Genomic DNA, 25,594 nt, shown 5'->3' on the forward strand with positions numbered 1-25,594 from the left:
AGCCTGGTGCTGTAATATTGGAGTTATCTGAGTACTGTAATACAAGGTGAAGCTTGATGCTGCAATATAAGATGCAGTTAGGTGCTGTAATGCAGAAGGGGAGCTTGGTGCTTTAATATAGAAGGAAGCTGGGTGCTGTAATATTGGAGTAAGTTCAGTACTGTAATACAAGAAGAAGCTTGGTGCTGTAATATAGAATTCTGTAACAGTATCGCAATCACCTTTGATTTCAATCAATTCCCCACAATTGAACATCCAAAACCCTCGCAGCCTCCCGGAGTCTGCAGATGGAGAGGATCAATTTCCGCACAGTAGGCATTTGGATTTGATTTTATCGACGCCAATCTTCTTCAGTTCGTCCTTAAAGATTGAAATCAAGGCTCTCTCTTGCGTGTGATTGTACATTGCATCCAGGCAGGTCTGGGGAAAGTAGGTCGAATTTTGCCCACTTATCTTCGTGGTACTCTCTGAGAAAGAACATTGAGAGGATAAGGTTCATTGACGCAGCTCCCTGCGGTGGCCTGCTCGTCCCATTGGCTGGATCTCCGAAGGTGGTAAGTCAAAGGTTGCGCGGGGTTAGACGCCAGCTCATCTGAGACCTGTCCTACTTCCAAAGGCAATCAGATATGTGACTGGCTGCAATAGTTTGTCAAATAGGTTTCTTCAGTTTTGATCCATTTCCTAACAGACAAGGTCCTAAAATTCGCAAACTGTCCCATTTTGGCATTAAATGGTCAATCTGACTCACATTGGCCCAGACGCCAGGGGCTGGGGCATTTTCTATGGATCAGAATTGGAGCTTTACTCTACAGCTAATTTTTAACTACAGCTTATCAACCTCAGTCTAAGGTACAAATTACGACTACAAATACCTTTAACATGGGCTGGGGGCTCTTTAGTTCCCTAACCTGAGTGGTTCAATACTCCCTCCCCTGAGGGTCTCCATACACCCTCCCCCCAGGATCTTGACACTCCTCATCTGAGGGTCTCCAAGCTCCCAGCCCAGAGGGCCTCAATACCCGGTCCCCCGAAAGCCTCAATACTCTCTCTCTTCCACTGGCCTCGAACACCACCCCCCCCCCCCCGCCCCGCCCCCCCCAAGGGCCTTGGGGTCTCAATACTTCTCAACTGAGGGCTGCAATACCTGAGGGAATAGCCCTAAGCAACACTCTGGCTGAGACTGCCAGCCTCAGAACACTGGACCAGAGGGACATAGAATCCATAGAATCCACATAGTGCAGAAAGAGGCCATTCGGCCCTTCGAGTCTGCACCAACAGAACACCACACCCAGGCTCTCCCCTCTGCCCTATCCCTGTAACCTCACACATTGATCATGGCCAATCCTCCTAACCTGTCCCTCCTAAAGGGGCAATTTAGCATGGCCAATCCAGCTAACCCGCACATCTTTGGACACTGAGGGGCAATTTAGCACGGCCAATCCACCTAACCCGCACATCTTTGGACACTGAGGGGCAATTTAGCATGGCCAATCCACCTCACCTACATATCCTTAGGACACTAAGGGGCAATTTAGCATGGCCGATCCACCTAACCAGCACATCTTTGGACACTAAGGGGCAATTTAGCATGGCTAATCCACCTAACCTGCACATCTTTGGACTGTGGGAGGAAACCGGAGCACCCGGAGGAAACCCATGCAGACACGGGGAGAACGTGCAGACTCCACGCAGACAGTGACTCAAGTCGGGAATCGAACCCAGGTCTCTGGTGCTGTGAGGCAGCAGTGCTAACCACTGTGCCATCGTGCTGCCTACCAGCGGAGGGGGGATTCTGTTTCCAACCTGGGTCAATTCTCCTCTCTTTATCATGCCTGGAGTGCCGTAAAGATGCCGAACCTAATGCGCTTGCCTGGTCAGCATGGTCCACTGGCAGCCCAGAAACCCCTGACCTCAATCAATCCGACAGCCACCGAGGAGCTGGGTAACTGGCGCCTGCCACCGCGCCCGACATACCTGAACAGACCGCCAACCGCTTGCCTCCAAGGTACTGGGAACTCCATTTATAGCCACTCCCCTCTCCACACGACTCGAATAATCGACTTAATCTCAAGAAAACAAAGTCATAGCCCTGTGCAAGCACAGTAATCAAAGTCAGTGCGGCTTCTACCTCCACGTCGGGAAGAAATACCTTTTGCTGTGTCCACAGAATCCAAAGAATCCCTATCGTACAGAAGGAGGCCATTTGGCCCATTGAGTCTGTACAATCACAATCCCACCCAGGCCCTATCCCCGTAATATTCAGCCTTTGCCAATCCCCTGACACTAAGGGGCACTTTAGCACGGCCAATCAACCTAACCTGCACATCTTTGGACCGTGGGAGGAAACCGGAGCACCTGGAGGAAACCCATACAGACATGGGGAGAACGTACAAACTCCACACAGACAGTAACCCGAGGCTGGAGTCCCTGGCACTGTGAGGCAGCAGTGCTAACCCACTGAGCCACCGTGCCGCCCACTGTCAATCTGAGAAATGGCACAGAATGAATCAACAGTAACAGTGCGCAGTTCTGGTCGCCACACTACTAGAAGGACATGGAAGCTTTGGAGAGGGCGCAAAGAAAGTTCCCCAGGATGTTGCCTGGTCTCGAGGGTGTTGGGTATGAGGGGAGGTTGAATAAACTAGAATTGTTTTCGCTGGAAAGATGGAGGCTGAGGGGAGACCTGATAGAGGTCTACAGAATGATGAGAGGCACAGACAGGGTGGATAGTCAGAGGCTTTTTCCCAGGGTGGAAGTGTCAATTACAAGGGGGCACAGGTTGAAGGTGAGAGGGGGAAAGTTTAAGGGAGATGTGCGCGGGAAGTTTTTCGTGCAGAGAGTGGTGGGTGCCTGGAACGCGCTGCCAGAGGAGGTGGTGGAAGCAGGCACATTAGCAACATTTAAGAGGCATCTGGATGGGTACCTGAATAGGGAGGGAATAGAGGGATATGGACCGAGTAAGGGCAGAAGGTTTTTCTTAGTTTAGTTAGGGCATCATGATCGGCACAGGCTTGGAGGGCCGAAGGGCCTGTTCCTTTTCTTTGCTGTACTTTTCTTTGTTCTTTGTAACTTCATTGCAGTGTCAATGTAACCTCACTTGGGACAATAATACATAGACATTAAATTTGTGACAATAATAAATAGACTTTAAACTTTAACTAAGATTTAACAAGGTCACTCTCCCCGACAATGTTGCCAGCGAAGGGAATTCTCAAAGCTTTCCAATTCCTGGCTGGGAGTCATTCCGTACTTCAGAGCTGGGATCAGTTTATTGGAGATTTTACCAGGAGTTTATTTTAATTAACCCACTGGATGTGAGTATGTCGTGTATGTTCATGAATTTTTTAAAAATTCATTTGTGGGACATGGGCGTCGCTGGCTGGCCAGTATTTATTGCCCATCCCTAGTTGCCCTTGAGAAGGTGGTGGTGAGCTGCCATCTTGAATCGCTGCAGTCCATTGGGTTGACCCACAATGCCGTTAGGGAGGGAATTCCAGGATTTTGACCCAGCGACTGCGAAGGAACGGCGATATATTTCCAAGTCAGGATGGTGAGTGGCTTGGAGGGGAACTTGCAGGTGGTGGTGTTCTTGCAGGTCTGCTGCCCTTGTCCTTCTCGATGGAAGTGGTCGTGGGTTTGGAAGGTGCTGTCTAAGGATCTTTGGTGAATTGCTGCAGTGCATCTTGTAGATGGTACACACTGCTGCTACTGAGCGTCGGTGGTGGAGGGAGTGGATGTTTGTGGATGGGGTGCCAGTCGAGCGGGGCTGCTTTGTCCTGGATGGTGTTGAGCTTCTTGAGTGTTGTTGGAGCTGCACCCATCCAGGCAAGTGGGGAGTATTCCATCACACTCCTGACTTGTGCCTTGTAGATGGTGGACAGGCTTTGGGGAGTCAGGAGGTGAGTTACTCGCCGCAGTATTCCTAACCTCTGACCCGCTCTTGTAGCCACTGTGTTTATGTGGTGAGTCCAGTTGAGTTTCTGGTCAATGGTAACTCCAAGGATGTCGACAGTGGGGATTCAGTGATGGTAACACCATTGAATATTAAGGGGCGGTGGTTAGACTCTCTCTTATTGGTGATGGTCATTGCCTGGCATTTGTGTGGCGTGAATGTTACTTGCCACTGGTCAGCCCAAGCCTGGATATTGTCCAGATCTTGTTGCATTTGAACATGGACTGCTTCAGTATCTGAGGAGTCACGAATGATGCTGAACATTGTGCAATCATTGACGAACATTCCCACTTCTGACCTTATGCCAGAGGGAAGGTCATTGATGAAGCAGCTGAAGATTGTTGGGCCTAGGACACTACCCTGAGGGACTCCTGCAGAGATGTTCTGGAGCTGAGATGACTGACCCTCCACAACCACCACCATCTTCCTATGTACCAGGTATGACTCCAACCAGCGGAGAGTTTGCCCCCTGATACCCATTGATTCCAGTTTTGCTGAGGCTCCTTGATGCGACACTCAGTCAAATTTGGCCTTGATGTCAAGGGCCGTCACTCTCACCTCACCTCTGGAATTCAGCTCTTTTGTTTGAACCAAGGCTGTAATGAGGTCAGGAGCTGAGTGACCCTGGCGAACCCCGAACTGGGCGTCACTGAGCAGGTTATTGCTGAACAGGTGCTGCTTGATAGCACTGTTGCTATGTGTCTGTGTATTGATACGTACGGTGGTATAAAGCACTGGTATACTTTAGTTCTGTGCATTTATGCCTCTATATAATTAAAAAATATATTTTATTTCCCTCGATGTGGGCGTCGCTGTCTGGCCAGCATTTATTGCCCATCCCTAATTGCCCTTGAGAAGGTGGTGGTGAGCTGCCTTGAACCGCAGCAGGCCATGAGGTGTAGGCACCCCCACCGTGCTGTTAGGGAGGGAAAGCCAGGATTTTGACCCAGCGACAGTGAAGGAATGGTGATATATTTCCAAGTCAGGTACATGGATGGGAAAGGTTTAGAGGGATATGGGCCAAATGAAGGCAAATGGGACTGGTTCAGTTTAGGAAACCTGGACGGCATGGACGAGTTGGGCCGAAGGGCCTGTTTCCGTGCTGTATTTTTCTCTCAATGACTGGGATTTTATGGCCTCACTCATCCTGCAACTGTAAAATCTCACCCGACGTCAACGGACCTTCCCAATTTTCCCACCCCTTACCTGCTCCGATTCCCGTGGCGGGAAAATTCCAGCCAATGACGCGAAGTGTGGAGGAGATTTACCAGGAAGCTGCCTGGTTTGGAGGGTAGGTCTTGTGAGGAAAGGTTGAGGGAGCTAGGGCTTTTCTCTTTAGAGCGGAGGAGGTTGAGAGGCGACTTAATAGAGGTTTATAAGATGATGAGGGGGATAGATAGAGTGGACGTTCAGAGACTATTTCCTCGGGTGGATGTAGCTGCTACTAGGGGGCATAACTATAAGGTTCACAGTGGGAGATATAGGAGGGATGTCCGAGGTAGGTTCTTTACTCAGAGAGTGGTTGGGGTGTGGAATGGACTGCCTGCTGTGATAGTGGAGTCGGACACTTTAGGAACTTTCAAGCGGTTATTGGATAGGTGCATGGAGCACACCAGAATGATAGGGAGTGGGATAGCTTGATCTTGGTTTCGGACAAAGCTCGGCACAACATCGAGGGCCGAAGGGCCTGTACTGTGCTGTACTGTTCTATGTTCTATGAAGTCAGACTGGTGAGTGGCTTGGAGGGGAATTCTCTACCACAGAAAGCTTCGTTAGATATGTCCAAGAGGGATGTGGCTCTTGTGGATAAAGGGATCAAAGGGTATGGAATGAAAGCGGGAGTGGGATACTGAGAGTGCAGGATCAACCATGATTATATTGAATGGCAGAGCAGGCTCGAAGGGCCGAATGGCCTCCTCCTGCACCTATTTTCTATGATTCCAGGTTTGAATCTCCAGGTGGTGGTGTTCCCATGTATCTGCTGCCCTTGTCCTTCTAGATGGAAGTGGTCATGGTTTTGGAAGGTGCTGTCGAAGGAGCCTTGCTGAGTTCTTGCGGTGCATCTTTGAGGTATTAAGCTCTGTAACTCACCACCTTCCCTGTATCTCTACTCTTCAATAGTCAACATTGCACCTACTCATCCTCTTGCTGAGAATTCCTCTCATGTTCATGTTTTCTGTACTTGCAGCTTCCAATACATGGAATCCCTACAATACAGAAAGAGGCCTTTCAGCCCATCGAGCCTGCACCGACAACAATCCCACCCAGGCCCTATCCCCATAACCCCACATATTTACTCCACTAATCCCCCTGATATCCCCCTAACACTAAGGAGCAATTTAGCACAGCCAATCAACCTAACCCGTACATCTTTGGACTGTGGGAGGAAACTGGAGCACCCGAAGGAAACCCACGTAGACACGGGGAGAATGTGCAAACTCCGCACAGACAGTGACCCGAGCCGGGAATTGAACCTGGGACCCTGGCGCTGTGAGGCAGCAGTGCTAACCACTGTGCTACCGTGCCGCCCTTTTGTCACTGTTACTCGATCTCAGGCTGCTCAGGGCAAAAATGGAAATCTTATTTCTCACGATTTGATTTGGAACTGAATGTATTATCTCCAAATTTGCAGATGATACAAAGTTGGGTGGGAGGGTGAGCTGTGAGGAGGATGCAGAGATGCTTCAGCGTGATTTGGACAGGCTGAGTGTGTGGGCATCTGCATGGCAGATGCAGTATAATGTGGAAAATGTGAGGTATCCATTTTGGTAGCAATAATCGGAAGGCAGATTATTATTTAGAAACATAGAAACATAGAAAAACTACAGCACAAACAGGCCCTTCGGCCCACAAGTTGTGCCGAACACATCCCTACCTTCGAGACCTACCTATAACCCTCCATCCTATTAAGTCCCATGTACTCATCCAGGAGTCTCTTAAAAGTCCCTATTGAGTTCGCCTCCACCACCACTGACGGCAGGCGATTCCACTCGCCCACCACCCTCTGTGTGAAAGACTTACCCCTAACATCTCCCCTGTACCTACCCCCCAGCACCCTAAACCTGTGTCCTCTCATAGCAGACATTTCCACCCTGGGAAAAAGCCTCTGAGAGTCCACCCGATCTATGCCTCTCAACATCTTATACACCTCTATTAGGTCTCCTCTCATCCTTCGTCTCTCCAAGGAGAAAAGACTGAGCTCCCTCAGCCTATCCTCAGAAGGCATGCCACTCAATCCAGGCAACATCCTTGTAAATCTCCTCTGCACCCTTTCAATCTTTTCCACATCCTTCCTGTAATGAGGCGACCAGAACTGAGCACAGTACTCCAAGTGGGGTCAGACGAGGGTCTTATATAGCTGCATCATTATCCCCGGACTCCGAAACTCAATCCCTCGATTGATAAAGGCCAGCACACCATACGCCTTCTTAACCACCTCCTCCACCTGCGGGGCCGATTTCAGAGTCCGATGGACCCGGACCCCAAGGTCCTTCTGATCCTCTACAGTACTAAGAGTCTTTCCCTTTATATTGTACTCCTTCATCCCATTTGACCTACCAAAATGGACCACGACGCATTTATCTGGGTTGAAGTCCATCTGCCACTTGTCTGCCCAGTCTTGCATCCTATCTGTGTCCCTCTGTAACTTCTGACATCCCTCCAGACTATCCACAACCCCACCAACCTTCGTGTCATCGGCAAACTTACCAACCCATCCCTCTGCTTCCTCATCCAGGTCGTTTATGAAAATGACAAACTGCAAGGGTCCCAGAACAGATCCCTGGGGCACACCACTGGTGACCGACCTCCATTTAGAAAAAGACCCATCTATATCCACTCTCTGCCTCCTTTGGGCAAGCCAGTTCTGGATCCACCGGGCAGCAGCCCCTTGGATCCCATGCCCTCTCACTTTTTTCAGAAGCCTTGCATGGGGGACCTTATCGAACGCGTTGCTAAAATCCATATAAACCACATCTACCGCCTTCCCTTCGTCAATGTGTTTAGTCACATTTTTGAAGAACTCCACCAGGCTCATAAGGCACAATCTGCCTTTGACATAGCCATGCTGAGTATTCTTGAACATACTAAACCTCTCTAAATGCTCATAAATCCTGTCCCTCAGGATCTTCTCCATCAGTTTACCAACCACTGAGGTTAGACTCACCGGTCGGCAATTACCTGGGCTATCCCTATTCCCCTTCTTGAAAATAGGAACCACATCCGCAATCCTCCAATCCTCCGGCACCTCTCCCGTCTCCATCGACGACGCAAAGATCATCGCCAGAGGCTCTGCAATCTCTTCCCTCACCTCCCACAGTAACCTGGGGTACATCCCATCCGGACCCGGCGACTTATCTGTCTTGATGCCATTCAAAGATTCCAGCACAACCTCTTTCTTAAAGTCCACATACTCAATCCTTTCAGTCCACCGCAAGCCCGCAGTACATCCACCCAGGTCTTTCTCCTCTGTGAAAACCGAGGCAAAATACTCATTGAGCACCTCTGCCATTTCTACTGGTTCCGTACAGACTTTCCTGCCTTCACCTTTTATAGGCCCTATTCCTTCACGTCTCATCCTTTTACTCTTCACATATTTATAGAACGCCTTAGGGTTCTCCTTAATCCTACCTGCCAAGGCCTTCTCGTGACCCCTTCTGGCTCTCCTAATTTCCTTCTTTAGTCCCTTCCTACAAGCCGTATATTCTTCTAAATCCCTATCTTCGCCAAGCTCCCTGAGCCTTTTGTACGCTTTCCTTTTCTTCTCGACTAGGTCCTGCACAGCTTTTGTGCACCACGGTTCCTTTAACCGACCAACACCTCCCTGTCTGCTCGGAATGTTGTCCTGTAGAACTCTAGACAGACATTCCTTGAAAAACTGCCACCTCTCTTCAGTACATTTCCCCGAGAATACCTCCTTCCAATTTCCCCTTACTCCATATAAACACTTTCCTAGCTTGCCTGATCCTCTCTTTTTCCAATGCAAGCCTAAAGGAGATGGAGTTATGATCGTTATCCCCAAGATGCTCTCCCACTGAGAGATCTGACACCTGTCCAGGTTCATTGGTCAGTATCAGATCAAGTACAGCCTCTCCTCTTGTAGGCTTGTCCACATGCTGTGTCAGGAAACCCTCCTGAACATACCTAACGAACTCTTCCCCATCCAATCCCCTTACCCGAGAGATATTCCAATCTATGTTTGGGAAATTAAAGTCTCCCATCACAACAACTCTGCTATTACTGCATCTCTCCAGGATCTGTTTCCCTATCTGCTCCTCCACCTCCCTGTTACTATTGGGCGGCCTATAGAAAACCCCCAGCAAAGTGACCGGCCCCTTCGCACTCTGAACTTCCACCCACAGAGACTTGGTGCACAATCCCTCCACAGCATACACCTTCTCTACAGCTGTGACACTATCCCTGATCAGCAGTGCCACTCCACCCCCTCTCTTGCCTCCCTCCCTGTCCTTCCTGGCTGTCCTTGAATGGGTGTAAATTGAGAGAGATGGATACTCAACGAGACCTTGGAGCCCTCGTGCATCAGTCGCTGAAAGTAAGCGCGCAGGTACAGCAGGCAGTAAAGAAGGCAAATGATATGTTGGCCTTGATTGCGAGAGGATTTGAGTATAGGGGTAGAGATGTTTTGCTGCAATTGTATAGGCCGTTGGTGAGGCCACACCTGCAGTATTGTGTGCAGTTTTGGTGTCCTTATCTGAGGAAGGATGTCCTTGCTATAGAGGGAGTACAGCGAAGGTTTGCCAGGCTGATTCCTGGCATGGCAGGTCTGTCATATGAGGAGAGATTAAGTTGGTGGGTATTATATTCACTGGAGTTTAGAAGAATCAGAGTGGACCTCATAGAAACTTATAAAATTCTAACAGGGTTAGACAGGGTAGATTCAGAAAGAATGTTCCCGATGGTCGGGGAGTCCAGAACTAGGAGTCATAGTTTGAGGATAAGGAGTAAACCTTTTAGGACTGAGGTGAGGAGAAATTTCTTCACCCAGAGGGTGGTGAATGTGTGGAATTCACTACCACACTAGAAAGCTCAGAGGAACAGAGAGATCTGTGGGTGCTTGTCCACAGATCCCTAAAGGCAGCAGGGCAGGTTAATAGTGTAGTTAAGAAGACATATGGGACACTTGCCTTCATCAATTGTAGCATAGGTTATAACAGCAGGGAGGTTACGTTGGAGTCGTACAAAACTTTGGTTAGGCCACAGCTGCATTAGTACTGTGTGCAGCTCTGGTCACCTCACTATAGGAAGGATGATGTGGAGATGCCGGTGTTGGACTAGGGTAAGCAGAGTAAGAAGTCTCACAACACCAGGTTAAAGTCCAACAGGTTTATTTGGTTGTTTGAATGCAAGTAGTAGGCGTGTGGGGATGGCCTTGGAGAGATGTTCGTCTTCATCGATGACATGTTGAAGGCTCCGGAGAAGATGTCGACAGCTACGATGAAGACGAACATCTCGCCAAGGCCATCCCCACACGCCTACGACTTGCCTTCAAGCAACCGCACAACCTCAAACAGACCATTGTCTGCAGCGAACTACCCAGCCTTCAGGAGAACAGTGACCACGACACCACACAGCCCTGCCACAGCAACCTCTGCAAGACGTGCCGGATCATCGACACGGATGCCATCATCTCTCGTGAGAACACCATTCACCAGGTACACGGTACATACTCTTGCGACTCGGTCAATGTTGTCTACCTGATACGCTGCAGGAAAGGATGTCCCGAGGCATGGTACATTGGGGAGACCATGCAGACGCTGCGACAACGGATGAATGAACACCACTCGACAATCACCAGGCAAGTGTGTTCCCTTCCTGTCGGGGAACACTTCAGCAGTCACGGGCATTCAGCCTCTGATCTTCGGGTAAGCGTTCTCCGAGGTGGCCTTCACGACACACGACAAAGCAGAGTCGCTGAGCAGAGACTGATAGCCAGGTTCTGCACACATGAGGACGGCCTCAACCAGGATCTTGGGTTCATGTCACACTATCTGTAACCCCCACGACTTGCCTGGGCTTGCAAAATCTCACTAACTGTCCTGGCTTGTGACAATTCACATCTCTTTAACCTGTGATTATCCCTCTCTCCACTCACATTGTCTGTACCTGTAAAGACTTGATTACCTGTTGAGACTCGCATTCCAACCATTATCTTGTAATTGAGTTTGTGTCTATATGTGCCCTGTTTGTGAACCCAACTCCCACTTACCTGATGAAGGAGCAGTGCTCCGAAAACTCGTGTTACCAAATAAGCCTGTTGGAGTTTAACCTGGTGTTGTGAGACTTCTTACTGTAGGAAAGATGTGAGTGCACTAGAGGGGGTGCAGAGGAGGTTCACCAGCATGTGGCCTGGGATGGAGCGTTTGAGCTATAAGGAGAGACTGCTTAGGCTGGGGTTGTTTTCTCGAGAGCGGAGAAGGCTGAGGGGGGACATGACTGAGGTGTGGAAGATTATGAGGGGTTTGGACAGAGTGATTAGGAAGCAGCTGTTCCCCTTGGTTGAGGTGTCAGTAACAAGGGGGGCATCATTTCCAGTGAGGGGCAGGGGATTTAGAAGGGATTTTAGGAAATATCTTTTCACCCAGAGGGTGGTGAGAGTCTGGAATGCGCAGCCTGGGAGGGTGGGAGAGGCGGGAAACCTCACAACCTTAAAAAAGTACCTGCATGAGCGTTTGAAATGTCAAATCATTCAAGGCGAAGGGCCAAGTGCTGGATTAGTGCAAATTTAGTGTAGTTTTGTCAGTGCACACTCGATGGGCTGAAGGACCTCTTCCGTACTGTATGACTATGACTCCCATAAATACTACAGAGCAGGTCAGAGGCCAGGAATCCTGCAGCAAGTGACTCCCAACCTGACTCCCCAGAGCCTGTCCACCATCTACAAGGCACAAGTCAGGAGTGTGATGGAATACTCCCCACTTGCCTGGATGGTGCAGCTCCAACAACACTCAAGAAGCTCGACACCATCCAGGACAAAGCAGCCCCACTTGATTGGCACCCCATCCACAAACATCCACTCCCTCCACCACCGACGCACAGTAGCAGCAGTGTGTACCATCTACAGGAACTCACCAAGGCCCCTGAGACAGCACCTTCCAAACCCACAACCACTACCATCTGGAAGGACAAGGGCAGCGGACACATGGGAACACCAACATCTGCAAGTTCCCTTCCAAGCCACTCACCATCCTGACTTGGAAATATAAGAACATAAGAACATAAGAAATAGGAGCAGGAGTAGGCCATCTAGCCCCTCGAGCCTGCCCCGCCATTCAATAAGATCATGGCTGATCTGAAGTGGATCAGTTCCACTTACCCGCCTGATCCCCATAACCCCTAATTCCCTTACCGATCAGGAATCCATCTATCCGTGACTTAAACATCTTCAACGAGGTAGCCTCCACCACTTCAGTGGGCAGAGAATTCCAGAGATTCACCACCCTCTGAGAGAAGAAGTTCCTCCTCAACTCTGTCCTAAACTGACCCCCCTTTATTTTGAGGCTGTGCCCTCTAGTTCTAGTTTCCTTTCTAAGTGGAAAGAATCTCTTCATCTCTACCCTATCCAGCCCCTTCATTATCTTATAGGCCTCTATAAGATCCCCCCTCAGCCTTCTAAATTCCAACGAGTATAAACCCAATCTGCTCAGTCTCTCCTCATAATCAACACCCCTCATCTCCGGCATCAACCTGGTGAACATTCTCTGCACTCCCTCCAAGGCCAATATATCCTTCCGCAAATAAGGATATATATATATATCGGCCATTCCTTTACTGTCATTGGATCAAAATCCTGGAATTCCCTCCCTAACAGCACGGTGGGTGTACCTACACCTCAGGGACTGCGGCGGTTCAAGGAGGTGGCTCACCACCACCTTCTCAAGGGGCGATTGGGGATGGGGAATAAATGTTGGTCTTGTGACACCAACATCCTAGAAATGGATTTTAAATTGTGGACAATGTGGAGGACTAAACATGAAGGATGGCCTCCTTCTCAAAGAATAGAATCATAGATTCTACAGTGCAGGAGGAGGCCATTTGGCCCGTTGAGCCTGCACCAACAAGAATCCACCCATGTCCTGTCCTATCGCCATAATCCCACATAGTTACCCTCCTAATCCCCTGACGTTAAGTGGTAATTTAGCATGGCCAATCAACCTAACCCACACATCTTTGGAGCGTGGGAGGAAACCGGAACACCCGGAGGAAACCCACGCAGACACGGGGAGAACATGCAAACTCCACACAGACAGTGACCCGGGTCCCTAGCGCTGTGAGGCAGCAGTGCTAACCACTGTGCCACCGTTCTGCCCACGGTGAGTGGCTATTGGGGTTGTGATATCTGTGAAACTGTCACTGGGTCAGCAGAGTAGGGATGGGGGGGTGGTGAGGAAGTTGGAAAGCCTTTGTTGAGAATGGTTAGCGGCGTGGCGCTGTGCGTCCGCGCGGTGAGGCCTCACCTGGTCGCACATCGGCTTGCAATAACGAGTCTTTTCATGGGTCACACATATCAAGCCTCCATTCTTCGGGATCATGGGGAAGCTGCAGTTCCTGGGTTGGATGTTCTGACAGCCTTTGAAAGGGGGAAAAAAAACACGCCTGCGTTAAGGTGAAAATCGTCCGGTCGCTGAAAGAAAGCAACTTGCATTTCCAGCGACTCTTCCGAGAGACCAGCACGCCCCCAGAGCATTTTAGGAAATAATTGTGAAGTGCAGTCACCGTTGTGCTGTAGGAAACACAGCATCCAATTCTTGCACAGCAAGATCCCACAACAGCATTGTCATTATGAACAGATGATCTCTTCGTTTACGGAGGGATATCGATTGGTCCAGAGCTGTGGGAAGAACTCCCCTACTTTCATTCATTTGTGGGACATGGGCATTGCTGGATGGCCAGCATTTATTGCCCATCCCTAGATAGCCAGGGGCAGCCAAGAGTGAACCACATTGCTGTGGCTCTGGAGTCACATGTAGGCCAAACCAGATAAGGATGGCAGATTTCCTTCCCTGAAGGACACTAGTGAACCAGATGGGTTTTTATGACAATCGACATTGGTTTCATGGTCATTAGTAGATTCTTAATTCCAGATATTTTTATTGAATTCAAATTCCACCATCTGCCGTGGTGGGATTCGAACCCAGCTCCCCATTAGCTGGGTTTCTGGATTATAGTCCAGCGATAATACCACTCGGCCATTGCCTCCCTAAGGTGATCGTGCTGATGGGTTGGTTTGGTGTCAGGAACTCCTAAGGATTGCTGGCTGCAGACACTCAAACTTCAACTTGGCATATTTACGGTTGTCAAAAGACTTCCTTCTTCCCATGATGCTTTGCCCTGGACTCTCAGATCACATGATTATATGTCACTTCCTATTATGACACCACAGACTATTACAGTTAACCTTTCTGTGTCCAGCGTATTCCATTATACTACACCTCCCCCACCCCAGCACTTCAGTGTTCTCTGATCTTCCAGGGATCCAAAGGGTGGGATTTGATGGCCTCACTTGTCCCAAAACCATAAAATCCCACCAGAGTTCAAAGGACCTTCCCATGCTCTGCCCCTCGCAGGCTCCGATTCCCGTGGCAGGGCCAGTAAAAGTCCGGCCAAAGGTTCGGTCTCCTCGCCATTCCGAACATTTTAGAGTCTTGTGGGAGCCTCTCCTCGGTAAATACAATTCTTCTTTCTCACTCCCTTTTCTCTCTTTGCTAACGTCCCTCCATTTTGTTTTAGTCATAGAGCATGACAAAAGGCCCTTCAGCCCATTCTGTCTTTGCCAGCCATCAAGCATCTGACTATTAGGGTGGCACGGTGGTTAGCACTGCTGCCTCACAGCACCAAGGACCCGGTTCAATTCCCGGCTTGGGTCACTGTCTGTGCGGAGTCTGCACGTTCTCCCTGTATCTGCGTGGGTTTCCTCCGGGTGCTCCGGTTTCATCTCACAGTCCAAAGATGTGCGGGTTAGGTGGATTGGCCATGATAAATTGCCCCTTAGTGTCAGGGTGGCTAGCTAGGGTAAATGAATGGGGTTATGTGGATAGGACCTGGGTAGGATTGTGGTAGGTGCAGACTCGATGGGCCAAATGGCCTCCTTCTGCACTGTAGGGATTCTATGATTCTATTCTAATCCCATTTTCCAGCATTTGGTCCGTAGCCCTGTATGCTCTGGCCTTTCAAGTGCTCATCTAAATGCTTCTTAAATGTTGTGAGGGTTTCCGCCTTTACCACCCTTTCAGGCAGCGAGTTCCAGATTCCCACCGCCCTCTGGGTGCAAAAGCTTTTCCTCAAATCCCCTCTCAATCTCCTGCCCCTTCCCTTAAATCTGGGCCCGCTGGGTTACTAGTAAAAGGTAAAGTCTCCATAGTCCCAGATGACCAAAGGCTGCCCTCCCCTTTGAGGGGAATCGCTGACTGGTGGTGATTTAACCTGAGGGTCACCACACCTCAGGCAAGGTTGAGAAGATGAGGCCTTCGTGGATAACCTCAGCCGGTACGGGAATTGAACCCGCGCTGTTCACGTCACTCCACATCTCTAACCAGCCAACTGAGCTAAACTGACCTGCTGGTTCTTGCTGGCAGCAATGGTGTGGCAGACAAGACGGGAGAATTCCGGCCAAAGTCATTGTTCTCCCAGTAATGTTTGTGCCCTTACAGCGAGGCGTTGTTAAGTTTTAGATCTGTACACAAGTCTTTGCCTTTTAAAATGCGATGGAGTACAGGAAAGAGATAGAGAATCTGGTGAACTGGTGCAACGACAATAATCTCCCCCTCAATGTCAACAAAACGAAGGAGATAGTCATCGACTTCAGGAAGCATAGTGGAGAACATGCCCCTGTCTACATCAATGGGGACAAAGTGGAAAGGGTCGAGAGCTTCAAGTTTCTAGGTGTCCAGATCACGAACAACCTGTCCTGGTCCCCCCCACGCCGACACTATAGTTAAGAAAGCCCCACCAACACCTCTACTTTCTCAGAAGATGAAGGAAATTTGGCATGTCTGCTACAACTCTCACCAACTTTTACAGATGCACCATAGAAAGCATTCTTTCTGGTTGTATCACAGCTTGGTATGGCTCCTGCTCTGCCCAAGACCGCAAGAAACTACAAAGGGTTGTGAATGTAGCCCAATCCATCGCTCAAACCAGCCTCCCATCCATCAACTCTGTCTACACTTCCCACTGCCTCGGAAAAGCAGCCAGGATAATCAAGGATCCCATACATCCCGGACATTCTCTCTTCCACCTTCTTCATTCGGGAAAAGATGTGCAAGTCTGAGGTCACGTACCAACCAACTGAAGAACAGCTTCTTCCCTGCTGCCATCAGACTTTTGAATGGACCTACCTCTCATTAAGTTGATCTTTCTCTACACCCTAGCTATGACTCTAACACTACATTCTGCACTCTCTCCTTTCCTTCTCTATGAGTGGTATGTTTTGTCTGTATAGTGCGCAAGAAACAATACTTTTCACTGTATCCCAGTATATGTGACAATTATAAATCTAATCAAGTCAACTCAAAAAACTCAGGCCCTCTTCCCAGTAGAGTTGCAGGTCTGAAAAGATGCCGGATGTACTGACCCAGCGAGACAAAGCAGAAAGGTCGACCTTCCTGAACCTCCAGACGGCCCACATTCAGCAGGACAGAGGTGTGAGTGCAAGTGGCAGTGGGTGTGGGAAGGCCTGGTTCCCAGGGATCAGACACTGAGATGAGAGATTGAATCATACCTTTCAGGTGGATGGATCTCAACCGGCCAGCCGCAGCGTTCAACATTCCCAGAATTTCACTTTGTTTCTCCGCCTCTAAGCTCCTCACATCATCCTCGGAACAATTGGCTAGTACCTGAAAACAGAATGGTGAATTACAGATCTGCAGGTATTTGGATGCATCTCCGGTATCTCTCTCTCTTTCCCTATTATTCTCTCTCCCCTTCTCTGTCTCTCTGTCTCACTCTCTCTCCCCTATCTGGTTAAATATCAGAAACGTCATATGGATAGTTGTACAACAGACACTTGGATGAATTCCCCACTTGCTTTATGGGTGCAGCTCCAACAACAATCAACAACCTTGACACCATCCAGGACAAAGCAGCCCCGCTTGATTGGCACCCCATCCACAAACATCCACTCCCTCCACCACCGACGCTGAGTAGCAGCAGTGTGTACCATCTACAAGATGCATTGCAGCAATTCACCAAAGATCCTCAGACAGCACCTTCCAAACCCACCACCACTTCCATCTAGGAGGACAAAGGCAGGAGATACATGGGAACACCACCCACCTGGAGCTTCCCCTCCAAGCCACTCACCATCCTGACTTGGAAATATATCGGCCGTTCCTTCGCAGTCGCTGGGTCAAAATCCTGGAATTCCCTCCCGAACGGCATTGTGGGTCAACCCACAGCACCTGGACTGGAGCAATTCAAGATGGCGGCTCACCACCACCTTCTCAAGGGCAACTAGGGATGGGCAATAAATGCTGGCCAGCCAGCGACGCCCATGTCCCACGAATGAATTAAAAAAGGAAGTGGGCCTCACATCTGGGTGGTGAGTGACTTGGAGGGGAATTTGCAGGTGGAGGTATTCCCAGGTATCAGCTGCCCTTGTCCTTCTAGATGGAAGTGGTGGTGGGTTTGGAAGGTGCTGTCTAAGGATCTTTGGTGAATTGCTGCAGTGCATCTTGTAGATGGTACACATGGCTGCTACTGTTTGTTGGTGGTGAGGGATTGGATGTTTGTAGATGTGGTGCCAATCAAGGGGCTTCTTCATCCTGGATGGTGTCGAGCTTCTTGAGTGCTGTTGGAGCTGCACCCATCCAGGCAAGTGGGGAGTATTCCATCACACTCCTGACGTCAGTCTTGGATGGGCTTTGGAGAGTCAGGAGTTACTCACTGCAGAATTCCTATCTTCTGACCTGCTCCTGCACAGTATTTACATGGCTGGGTCCAGTTCAGTTTCTGGTCAATGGTAACCCCCAGGATGTTGATAGTGGGGGATTCAATCAGGGTAATGACACTGGATGTTGCAGTGAATCCTGCAGGAGGAGATCTCTGAGCATGCAAGCACAGCAGCACACTGGTTAGCACTGCTGCCTCTCAGCGCCAGGGATCCGGGTTCAATTCCCTCCTTGGGTGACTGTGTGGAGCTTAGATGTTCTCCCCGTGTCTGCATGGGTTTCCTCTGGGTGCTATGGTTTCCTTCCACAGTCCAAAGATGTGTAGGTTAGGTGGATTGGCCATGCTAAATTGCCCCTTAGTGTCCAAAGATGTGCAGGTTAGGTGGATTGGCCATGCTAAATTGCCCCTTAGTGTCCAAAAATGTGCAGGTTAGGTGGATTGGCCATGCTAAATTGCCCCTTAGTGTCCAAAGATGTGCAGGTTAGGTGGATTGGCCATGCTAAATTGCCCCTTAGTGTCCAAAGATGTGCAGGTTAGGTGGATTGGCCATGCTAAATTGCCCCTTAGTGTCCAAAGATGTGCAGGTTAGGTGGATTGGCCATGCTAAATTGCCCCTTAGTGTCCAAAGATGTGCAGGTTAGGTGGATTGGCCATGCTAAATTGCCCCTTAGTGACCAAAGATGTACAGGTTAGGTGAATTGGCCATGCTAAATTGCCCCTTAGTGTTTACAGATGTGCAGGTTAGGTGGATTGGCCATGCTAAATTGCCCCTTAGTGTCCAAAGATGTGTAGGTTAGGTGGATTGGCCATGCTAAATTGCCCCTTAGTGTCCAAAGATGTGTAGGTTAGGTGGATTGGCCATGCTAAATTGCCCCTTAGTGTCCAAAGATGTGTAGGTTAGGTGGATTGGCCATGCTAAATTGCCCCTTAGTGTCCAAAGATGTGTAGGTTAGGTGGATTGGCCATGCCAAATTGCCCCTTAGTGTTCAAAGATGTGCAGGTTAGGTGGATTGGCCATGCTAAATTGCCCCTTAGTGTCCAAAGATGTGTAGGTTAGGGGGATTGGCCATGGTAAATTGCCCCTTAGTGTCCATAGATGTGTAGGTTAGAGGGATTGGCCACATTAAATTTCCCCTTAGTGTCAGGGAGTGAATAGCAGGGTAAGTACATGGGGTTATGGGGATAGGGCCTAGGTGGGATTGTGGTTGGTGCAGGCTCGATGGGCCGAATGGCCTCCTTCTGCGCTGTAGGGATTCTATGATCCCAGATGTATTAGAAAGCGGACAGGTTACTGAACAAGTTGTTTTGTCTTAGATCATGCCTTCCCATGTGGGGATGTCGGGGGCTGGATTAAACACGCTCGGCCAATCACCAGTGTCTGTTTAATGATCTGGAGCTGCCAATCCGACCCCCTCACACCCCTAGAACGCAGCTCCCCCTCTGAACAGCATTAGCTGTGGGACTCAGCCAGACAACCTTAACACTTGTGGGGTGGGATGTTCCCATTCCGTCTGCCACGGGAATCTTAACGGGGGGGGGAAACAGGACCATACGAAGGCCCGTTCCCTTGGGCAGGGATTTTCCAGCCTTGGGTCCAGCACACAGGGAAAATCCTTCCCATAGTCTGATCTGGAAAGTATTACCTTTAATTGGCTGGTAATGCTTTGGTAGTTGTCAGCATTAAATAAATCCTGGCAGGTCTCAGGCTCTCCCGTTAACTCTGCAACTGAAGCAAAAAGACAATTGCATTAAAATCTCACACACACGCCATCAATTCCCAAAGGTGTGCAGGTTCGGTGGATTGGCCGTGGTAAATGCGCAGGGTTACGGGGATAGGGTTGGGTGAGGGGTGGGGGGTGGGCCTTTGGTAAGGTGCTCCTTAGGAGGGTCGGAGCAGACCCAATGGGCCGAATGGCCTCCTTCTGCACTGTAGCGAATCTATGATTCTATGGTTCCAATTGGATTACCCTGATTGACAAGATTACGTCGCCAAAGTATTCTAGGCTTTTCTCCTCCTGGGACAGAGCTGACTGGTGGTGGATTTAACCTGAGGGTCGCCACACCTCAGGCGAGGGGCAAGGTTGAGAAGGTGGGGCCTTTGTGAATAACCTCAGCCGGTGCGGGAATTGAACCCACGCTGTTGGCGTCGCTCAGCATCACTAACCAGCCAACTGAGCCAAACCGACCTCCCTTCATCAATCGCAGGCACGTTCTCCCTCTCTAAGTCACACCCCATTCCGACTTGGAACTACGTGTCCCTTTATCATCACTGGATCGGAATCCTGGAACTCCCTCATCGTCCCTCCTCACTTCTCCAACTCGGTGAAATTAGTCCGGCACAAATTGGCCAGAGTTCTCTGCCCGTTCACGTCAGTGGGATTCTCCAGTCCCGCCGGCAGTGCATCCCCGGCAGCGGGGAACACGCGGTTAGGAGGCTGGAGAATCCCGCCCACTGTCTTTCATCAGGCCAGCCCTCTCCAAAGGCCAATTAATTTAGTCCCGGAACCTTGCCTCCAGAGTTTCCTGCCACTCTGACATTTGGTTGGCCGGCCTGTACTCACTGCGTTTGGCTCCCTCTACAAACAGTGATGCAGCATTCGCAATCCTCCAATTCTCCACCGCTCTCTTCGAAGCGGGGATTGAATGATTGTTGCGGGGGGAGCATGGGCTCCGACCTGACTTGCCTCAGTAACCCGGGATCAAGGCCTACTTCGAGGACTTGTGACCTTTGAAGTCTTTATCCATTTCTATCCTGCCCAATATATTTCCAACACCACCTCCTTCAACGATAAAATGGCTGCCTCCTTGTCTCTACTGAAGACAGACACAAAATACTAATTTCGTTCCTCAACAACGCCCGCTAATTCCATGAGGCGGGCACTTTCTTAATCAGATCTACCCTTTACTGACCACCCTATTGCTCTGTATATTTATATGTTCCCTTTTTTGTTAACCTCTAATTTAACCTCATAATCTCTCTACCCCACTGAGTAACATTGGCGCCACACTGATGCCAGGTAATGACCATCACCAATAAGAGACACTCTAACCACTGCCCCTTGACATTCAATGGTGTTCCCATCACTGAATCCCCCACTGTCAACATCCTTGGGGTTACCATTGAGCAGAAACTCAACTGGACTCACCACATAAACACAGTGGCTACAAGAGCAGGTCAGAGGCTAGGAATACTGCGGCGAGTAACTCACCTCCTGACTCCCCAAAGACTGTCCACCATCTACAAGGCACAAGTCAGGAGTGTGATGGAATACTCCCCACTTGCCTGGATGGGTGCAGCTCCAACAACACTCAAGAAGCTTGATACCATCCAGGACAAAGCAGCCGCTTGATTGGCACCCCATCCACAAACATCCACTCCCTCCACCACTGACGCTCAGTAGCAGCAGTGTGTACCATCTACAAGATGCACTGCAGCAATTCACCAAAGATCCCTAGACAGCACCTTCCAAACCCACAACCACTTCCATCTAGAAGGACAAGGGCAGCAGATACATGGGAACACCACCACCTGCAAGTTCCCCTCCAAGCCACTCACCATCCTGACTTGGAAATATATCGGCCGTTCCTTCGCAGTCGCTGGGTCAAAATCCTGGAATTCCCTCCCTAATGGCATTGTGGGTCAACCCACAGCACGTGGACTGCAGCGATTCAAGAAGGCAGCTCACCACCACCTTCTCAAGGGCACCTAGGGATGGGCAATAAATGCTGGCCCAGCCAGCGATGCCCATGTCCCACGAATGAAGAAAGAAAATTCTCTGCTTTCGATCATTCTCGTAGTTTCAGGATCGTTGCTTCTCAGCTGCATTGTGTGATGAGCCACTTACACCTGTCTCATTTCATCCCCTATAGTTATCCAGGAAACATGGGTTTGTGATTCCCATTCTATCCCCCTTGACCTTCATCCCTGCTGTGAGATTCCACGGGCTGAATTTTCAGAACCTTTCACTGAAGGTGGGAATGATGATGGAAGCCGGGATTGGCCAGGGGCTGGAGTTTGGCCCCAAAAATCCCAACATTATGTCCGTTGCAGGACATAGCATCATAGAATCCCAACAGAGCAGAGGAGCCCATTCGGCCCATCAAGTCTGTACCAACTCTCTGACGGAATATTTTACCCAGGCCCACCCCCATTACCGCACATATTTACCCCTTTAATTCCCCCTAACCTGCACATCTTTGGACACCAAGGAGCAATTTAGCATAGCCAATCCACCTAACCTGCACATCTTTGGACTGTGGGAGGAAACCGGAGCACCCGGAGGAAATCCATGCAGACAGAAGGAGAACATGAGTGGCACAGTGGCTAGCACTGCTGCCTCACATCGCCAGGGACCCAGGTTCAATTCCGGCCTTGGGTCACTGTCTGTGCGGAGTTTGCACATTCTCCCCGTGTCTGCGTGGGTTTCCTCCGGGTGCTCCGGTTTCCTCCCACAGTCCAAAGATGTGCGGGTTAGGTTGATTGGCCATGCTAAATTGACCTTAGTGTCAGGGGGTTAGCAGGATAAATGTGTGGGGGTTATGGGAATAGGGTCTGGGTGGGATTGTGGTCGGTGCAGACTCGATGGGCCAAATGGCCTCCTTCTGTAATGTAGGGATTTTATGATTCTATAATGTAACGTGCAAACTCCACACAGACAGTCACCCAAGGCCAGAATCGATCCTGGGACCCTGGTGCTGTGAGGCAGCAGTGCCACTGTGCCACCGTGCTGCCCAGACATTTTAGACAAGATGGATTTGGGGCCTGGGAAAACGCATCCCCCTCCCCCATACCGAGCCTTCTCTAGGACACCCCCATCCTCCCTCAAACATTAGACATACACCAGCGATTTGGAAGGCCAGAAGCCAAAGGCTATTAAAATCCTGGGATATCTTTCGCCAAAGATCCCTTTGATGCGGAAAGGACAGCAGTTTTCCATTTTTATAACCTCAGAACATTCCCAAAGTGTTTTACAGCCATCGGGGAACTGTTGAAAGTGTCGTCTGTCACCGGGAACAGGGAGAGGGAAATAGGAATTTCAAGGGAAGTGAACAGAATGGAAATTCCAATACACTCCCCACCCAGATAGAAAAAAACAGCAAAAACGGGGAAATGAGAATGTGGTCTGAACTCATTGCTCCTCCTGGGAATTCACTCTATCCTTCTATCTTGGGCAATCCTCTCTCCTGTTCTCTCCCAAGAACATTTATATTCTTTTTCAAGTGGCTATCAAACCATAGAAGGTATTCTTTCTGGTTGTATCACAGCTTGGTTTGGCTCCTGCTCTGCCCAAGACTACAAGGAACTACAAATGGCCGTGAATGTGGCCCAATCCATCACTTAAACCAGCCTCCCATCCATTGACTCTGTCTACACTTCCCGCTGCCTCGGAAAAGCAGCCAGCATAATCAAGGACCCCACACACCCCGGACATACTCTCTTCCACTTTCTTCCATCGGGAAAAAGATATAAAAATCTGAGATCATGTACCAACAGCTTCTTCCCTGCTGCTGTCAGACTTTTGAATGGACCTATCTTGCATTAAGTTGATTTTTCTCTACACCCGAGCTATGACTGTAACACTACATTCTGCACCCTCTCCTTTCCTTCTCTATGAACGGTATGCTTTGTCTGCATAGCGCGCAAGAAACAATACTGGAGACTTATACATGTGACTAATCCATAAATCAAACCGAACTCCATTTATTTTGAGATTATACTTTGATACATAAAAAGCTTTGGACCTCTGCACGTCGAAGATTGAAAATCCTGCACTGGCTCATCTTTATGCCAAGGTTTTATTTTGCTCCATTTGGCCCTGTGTCCTGGATCTGCTGTTACACAGCACCGTCTGCAAAGGCTGGGCTTAGACGCACTTACCTGGGAGCAGAATGCAGATCGCGGCGATCAGAGCAAACACCATTTGCAGCTTATGATCCATGTGTGTCTGCTTCAGTTCTGCTCGCTGGCAATCAGCTCAATCTGCCCCGAGACTTCGGAAAGGGGGAAAGGAGCAGTGGAGATTGTGCTTGGTGAAGAGACAGTTAATCATTAAACCAATTCAGAAACCTCCCAATCCGCCTGATCGTCTGATTCTTGGGAAATGCATTTGGGAATGCCGGCAAGCACTCTCAAGCCGGTCCTTAATTTCCAGGGCGACGTTTTCACTCCTGAATGATCACACGATCCCCGCACATAACTCATTCTGAAACGTGTGGGTGGCTGCAATGTTTATTAATGAAGGACAAAGGCCTGTAGCGGCGGGGGGGGGGGGGAAAGCTCCAAGGATTCTTTCCCCTCTCACCTTCAACCTCTAGTTTTGGACTCCCCTTTCTCCTATCCTGGGGAAAAGACCTTGGCTTATCTCTGCCCCTTATGATTTTATCGACCTCTGTAAGGTCACCCCTCATCCTCCTACACTCCAGGGAAAAAAGTCCCAGCCTATCCTGCCTCTCTTTAAAATTCAAACCTTCCAGTCCTGGTAACATCCTTGTAAATCTTTTTTCCACCCTTTCCAGTTTAATAACATCCTTCCTATAGGAGGAGGACCAGAATTATACACAGTGCTCCAATTGTGGCCTCACCAACATCTTGTACAGTTGTAACACAATGTTCCAGCTCCTGTACTCAATGTTCTGACCGATGAAGCCAACTGTGCCAAACGCCTTCTTCACCACCCTGTCTATCTGTGACGCCACTTTCAAGGAACTGTGTACCTGCACTCCCCAGGTCTCTTTGTTTAACAACACTCCCCGAGGCGCTACCATTAACTCTGTAACTCCCGCCCTGGTTTGTCTTACCAAAATGCAACACCACGCATTTATCTGAATTAAACTCCATCTGCTATACTGCGGCCCACTGGCCCAGCTGATTAAGATCCCATTGTAATCTTGGATAACCTTCTTTACTACACCACTAATTTTGGTGCCATCCGCAAACTTACTAAACATGCCTACTATATTCTCATCCAGATCATCGCTATAAATTGCAAACAACAGTGGACCCAACACTGATCCCCGCGGCACACCGCTGGCCACAGGTCTCCAGTCTGAAAAACAACCTTCTGTCACCGCTCTCAACAGTCCTTTGCTTTTCCAAATGCATGTAGGTCCTGTCTCTCAGAATCACCTCCGACAACTTTCCCACCACTGACGTTAGGCTCACCGGGTCTGTAGTTCCCTGGCTTTTCCCTGCACCTTTCTTAAATAACAGTGCAACATTTGCCTCCCTCCAGTCTTCTGGCAACTCACCCGTGGCTGTCGATGATACATAATCTCCGCTAGGGGCCCCGCAGCCTCTTCCGTCGCTTCCCACAATGCCTTGGGCTACACTTGGTCAGGTCCCAGGGTTTATTCTCCCCTTCACACTCAATGGCTCTGCTATCACTAACTGCAATATCTCACTATAGATCAGAAACTTAACTGGACCAACCACATAAAAACTGTGGCTCCAAGAGCAGGTTGGAGGCTGGCAATTCTATAGTGGTTAACTCTCCTTCTGACTCCCCAAAGCCTGTCCACCATCTACAAGGCACAAGTCAGGAGTGTGATGGAAGACTTCCCACTTGCCTGGATGGGTGCAGCTCCAACAACACTTGAGATGTTTGACACCATCCAAGACAAAGCAGCCCCACTTGATTGGCCCCCCGTCCACAAACATCCACTCCCTCCACCACCAATGCACAGTGGCAACGGTGCGTACCATCTAGAAAATGCACTGAAGCGAGTCGCCAAGGCTCC

The 25,594-nt window shown here is 49.6% G+C and overlaps 1 protein-coding gene across 1 annotated transcript; it reads right to left on the reverse strand.

Moving 5' to 3' along the window:
- Window positions 1-10: 10 nt before the first annotated feature.
- On the reverse strand, window positions 11-23,874 carry LOC144480340 (uncharacterized). Its single transcript, XM_078199712.1, has 6 exons — window positions 23,736-23,874; window positions 19,501-19,583; window positions 16,689-16,803; window positions 13,426-13,538; window positions 1,975-2,089; window positions 11-467 (listed from the first exon to the last, which is right to left on the reverse strand). The coding sequence occupies exons 1-6, from the start codon at window positions 23,794-23,796 to the stop codon at window positions 298-300; spliced, it is 657 nt and encodes a 218-aa protein (XP_078055838.1). The 5' UTR covers window positions 23,797-23,874; the 3' UTR covers window positions 11-297.
- Window positions 23,875-25,594: the final 1,720 nt, after the last annotated feature.

Source organism: Mustelus asterias, chromosome 28 (genome assembly GCF_964213995.1).
Source record: "Mustelus asterias chromosome 28, sMusAst1.hap1.1, whole genome shotgun sequence".
NCBI classification, from domain to species: domain Eukaryota; kingdom Metazoa; phylum Chordata; class Chondrichthyes; order Carcharhiniformes; family Triakidae; genus Mustelus; species Mustelus asterias.

Bases quoted from the DNA above. Each gene is read 5' to 3' on its own strand.
- LOC144480340 (XM_078199712.1), bottom strand. From the start codon at position 23,796: ATGGATCATAAGCTGCAAATGGTGTTTGCTCTGATCGCCGCGATCTGC. The intron at 19,584-23,735 runs GTAAGTGCGTCT...TTTTTGCTTCAG, and splicing joins GATCTGCATTCTGCTCCCAG to TTGCAGAGTTAACGGGAGAG. The intron at 2,090-13,425 runs GTGAGGCCTCAC...GTGCTTGCACAG, and splicing joins GCAAGCCGATGTGCGACCAG to GGCTATGACTTTGTTTTCTT.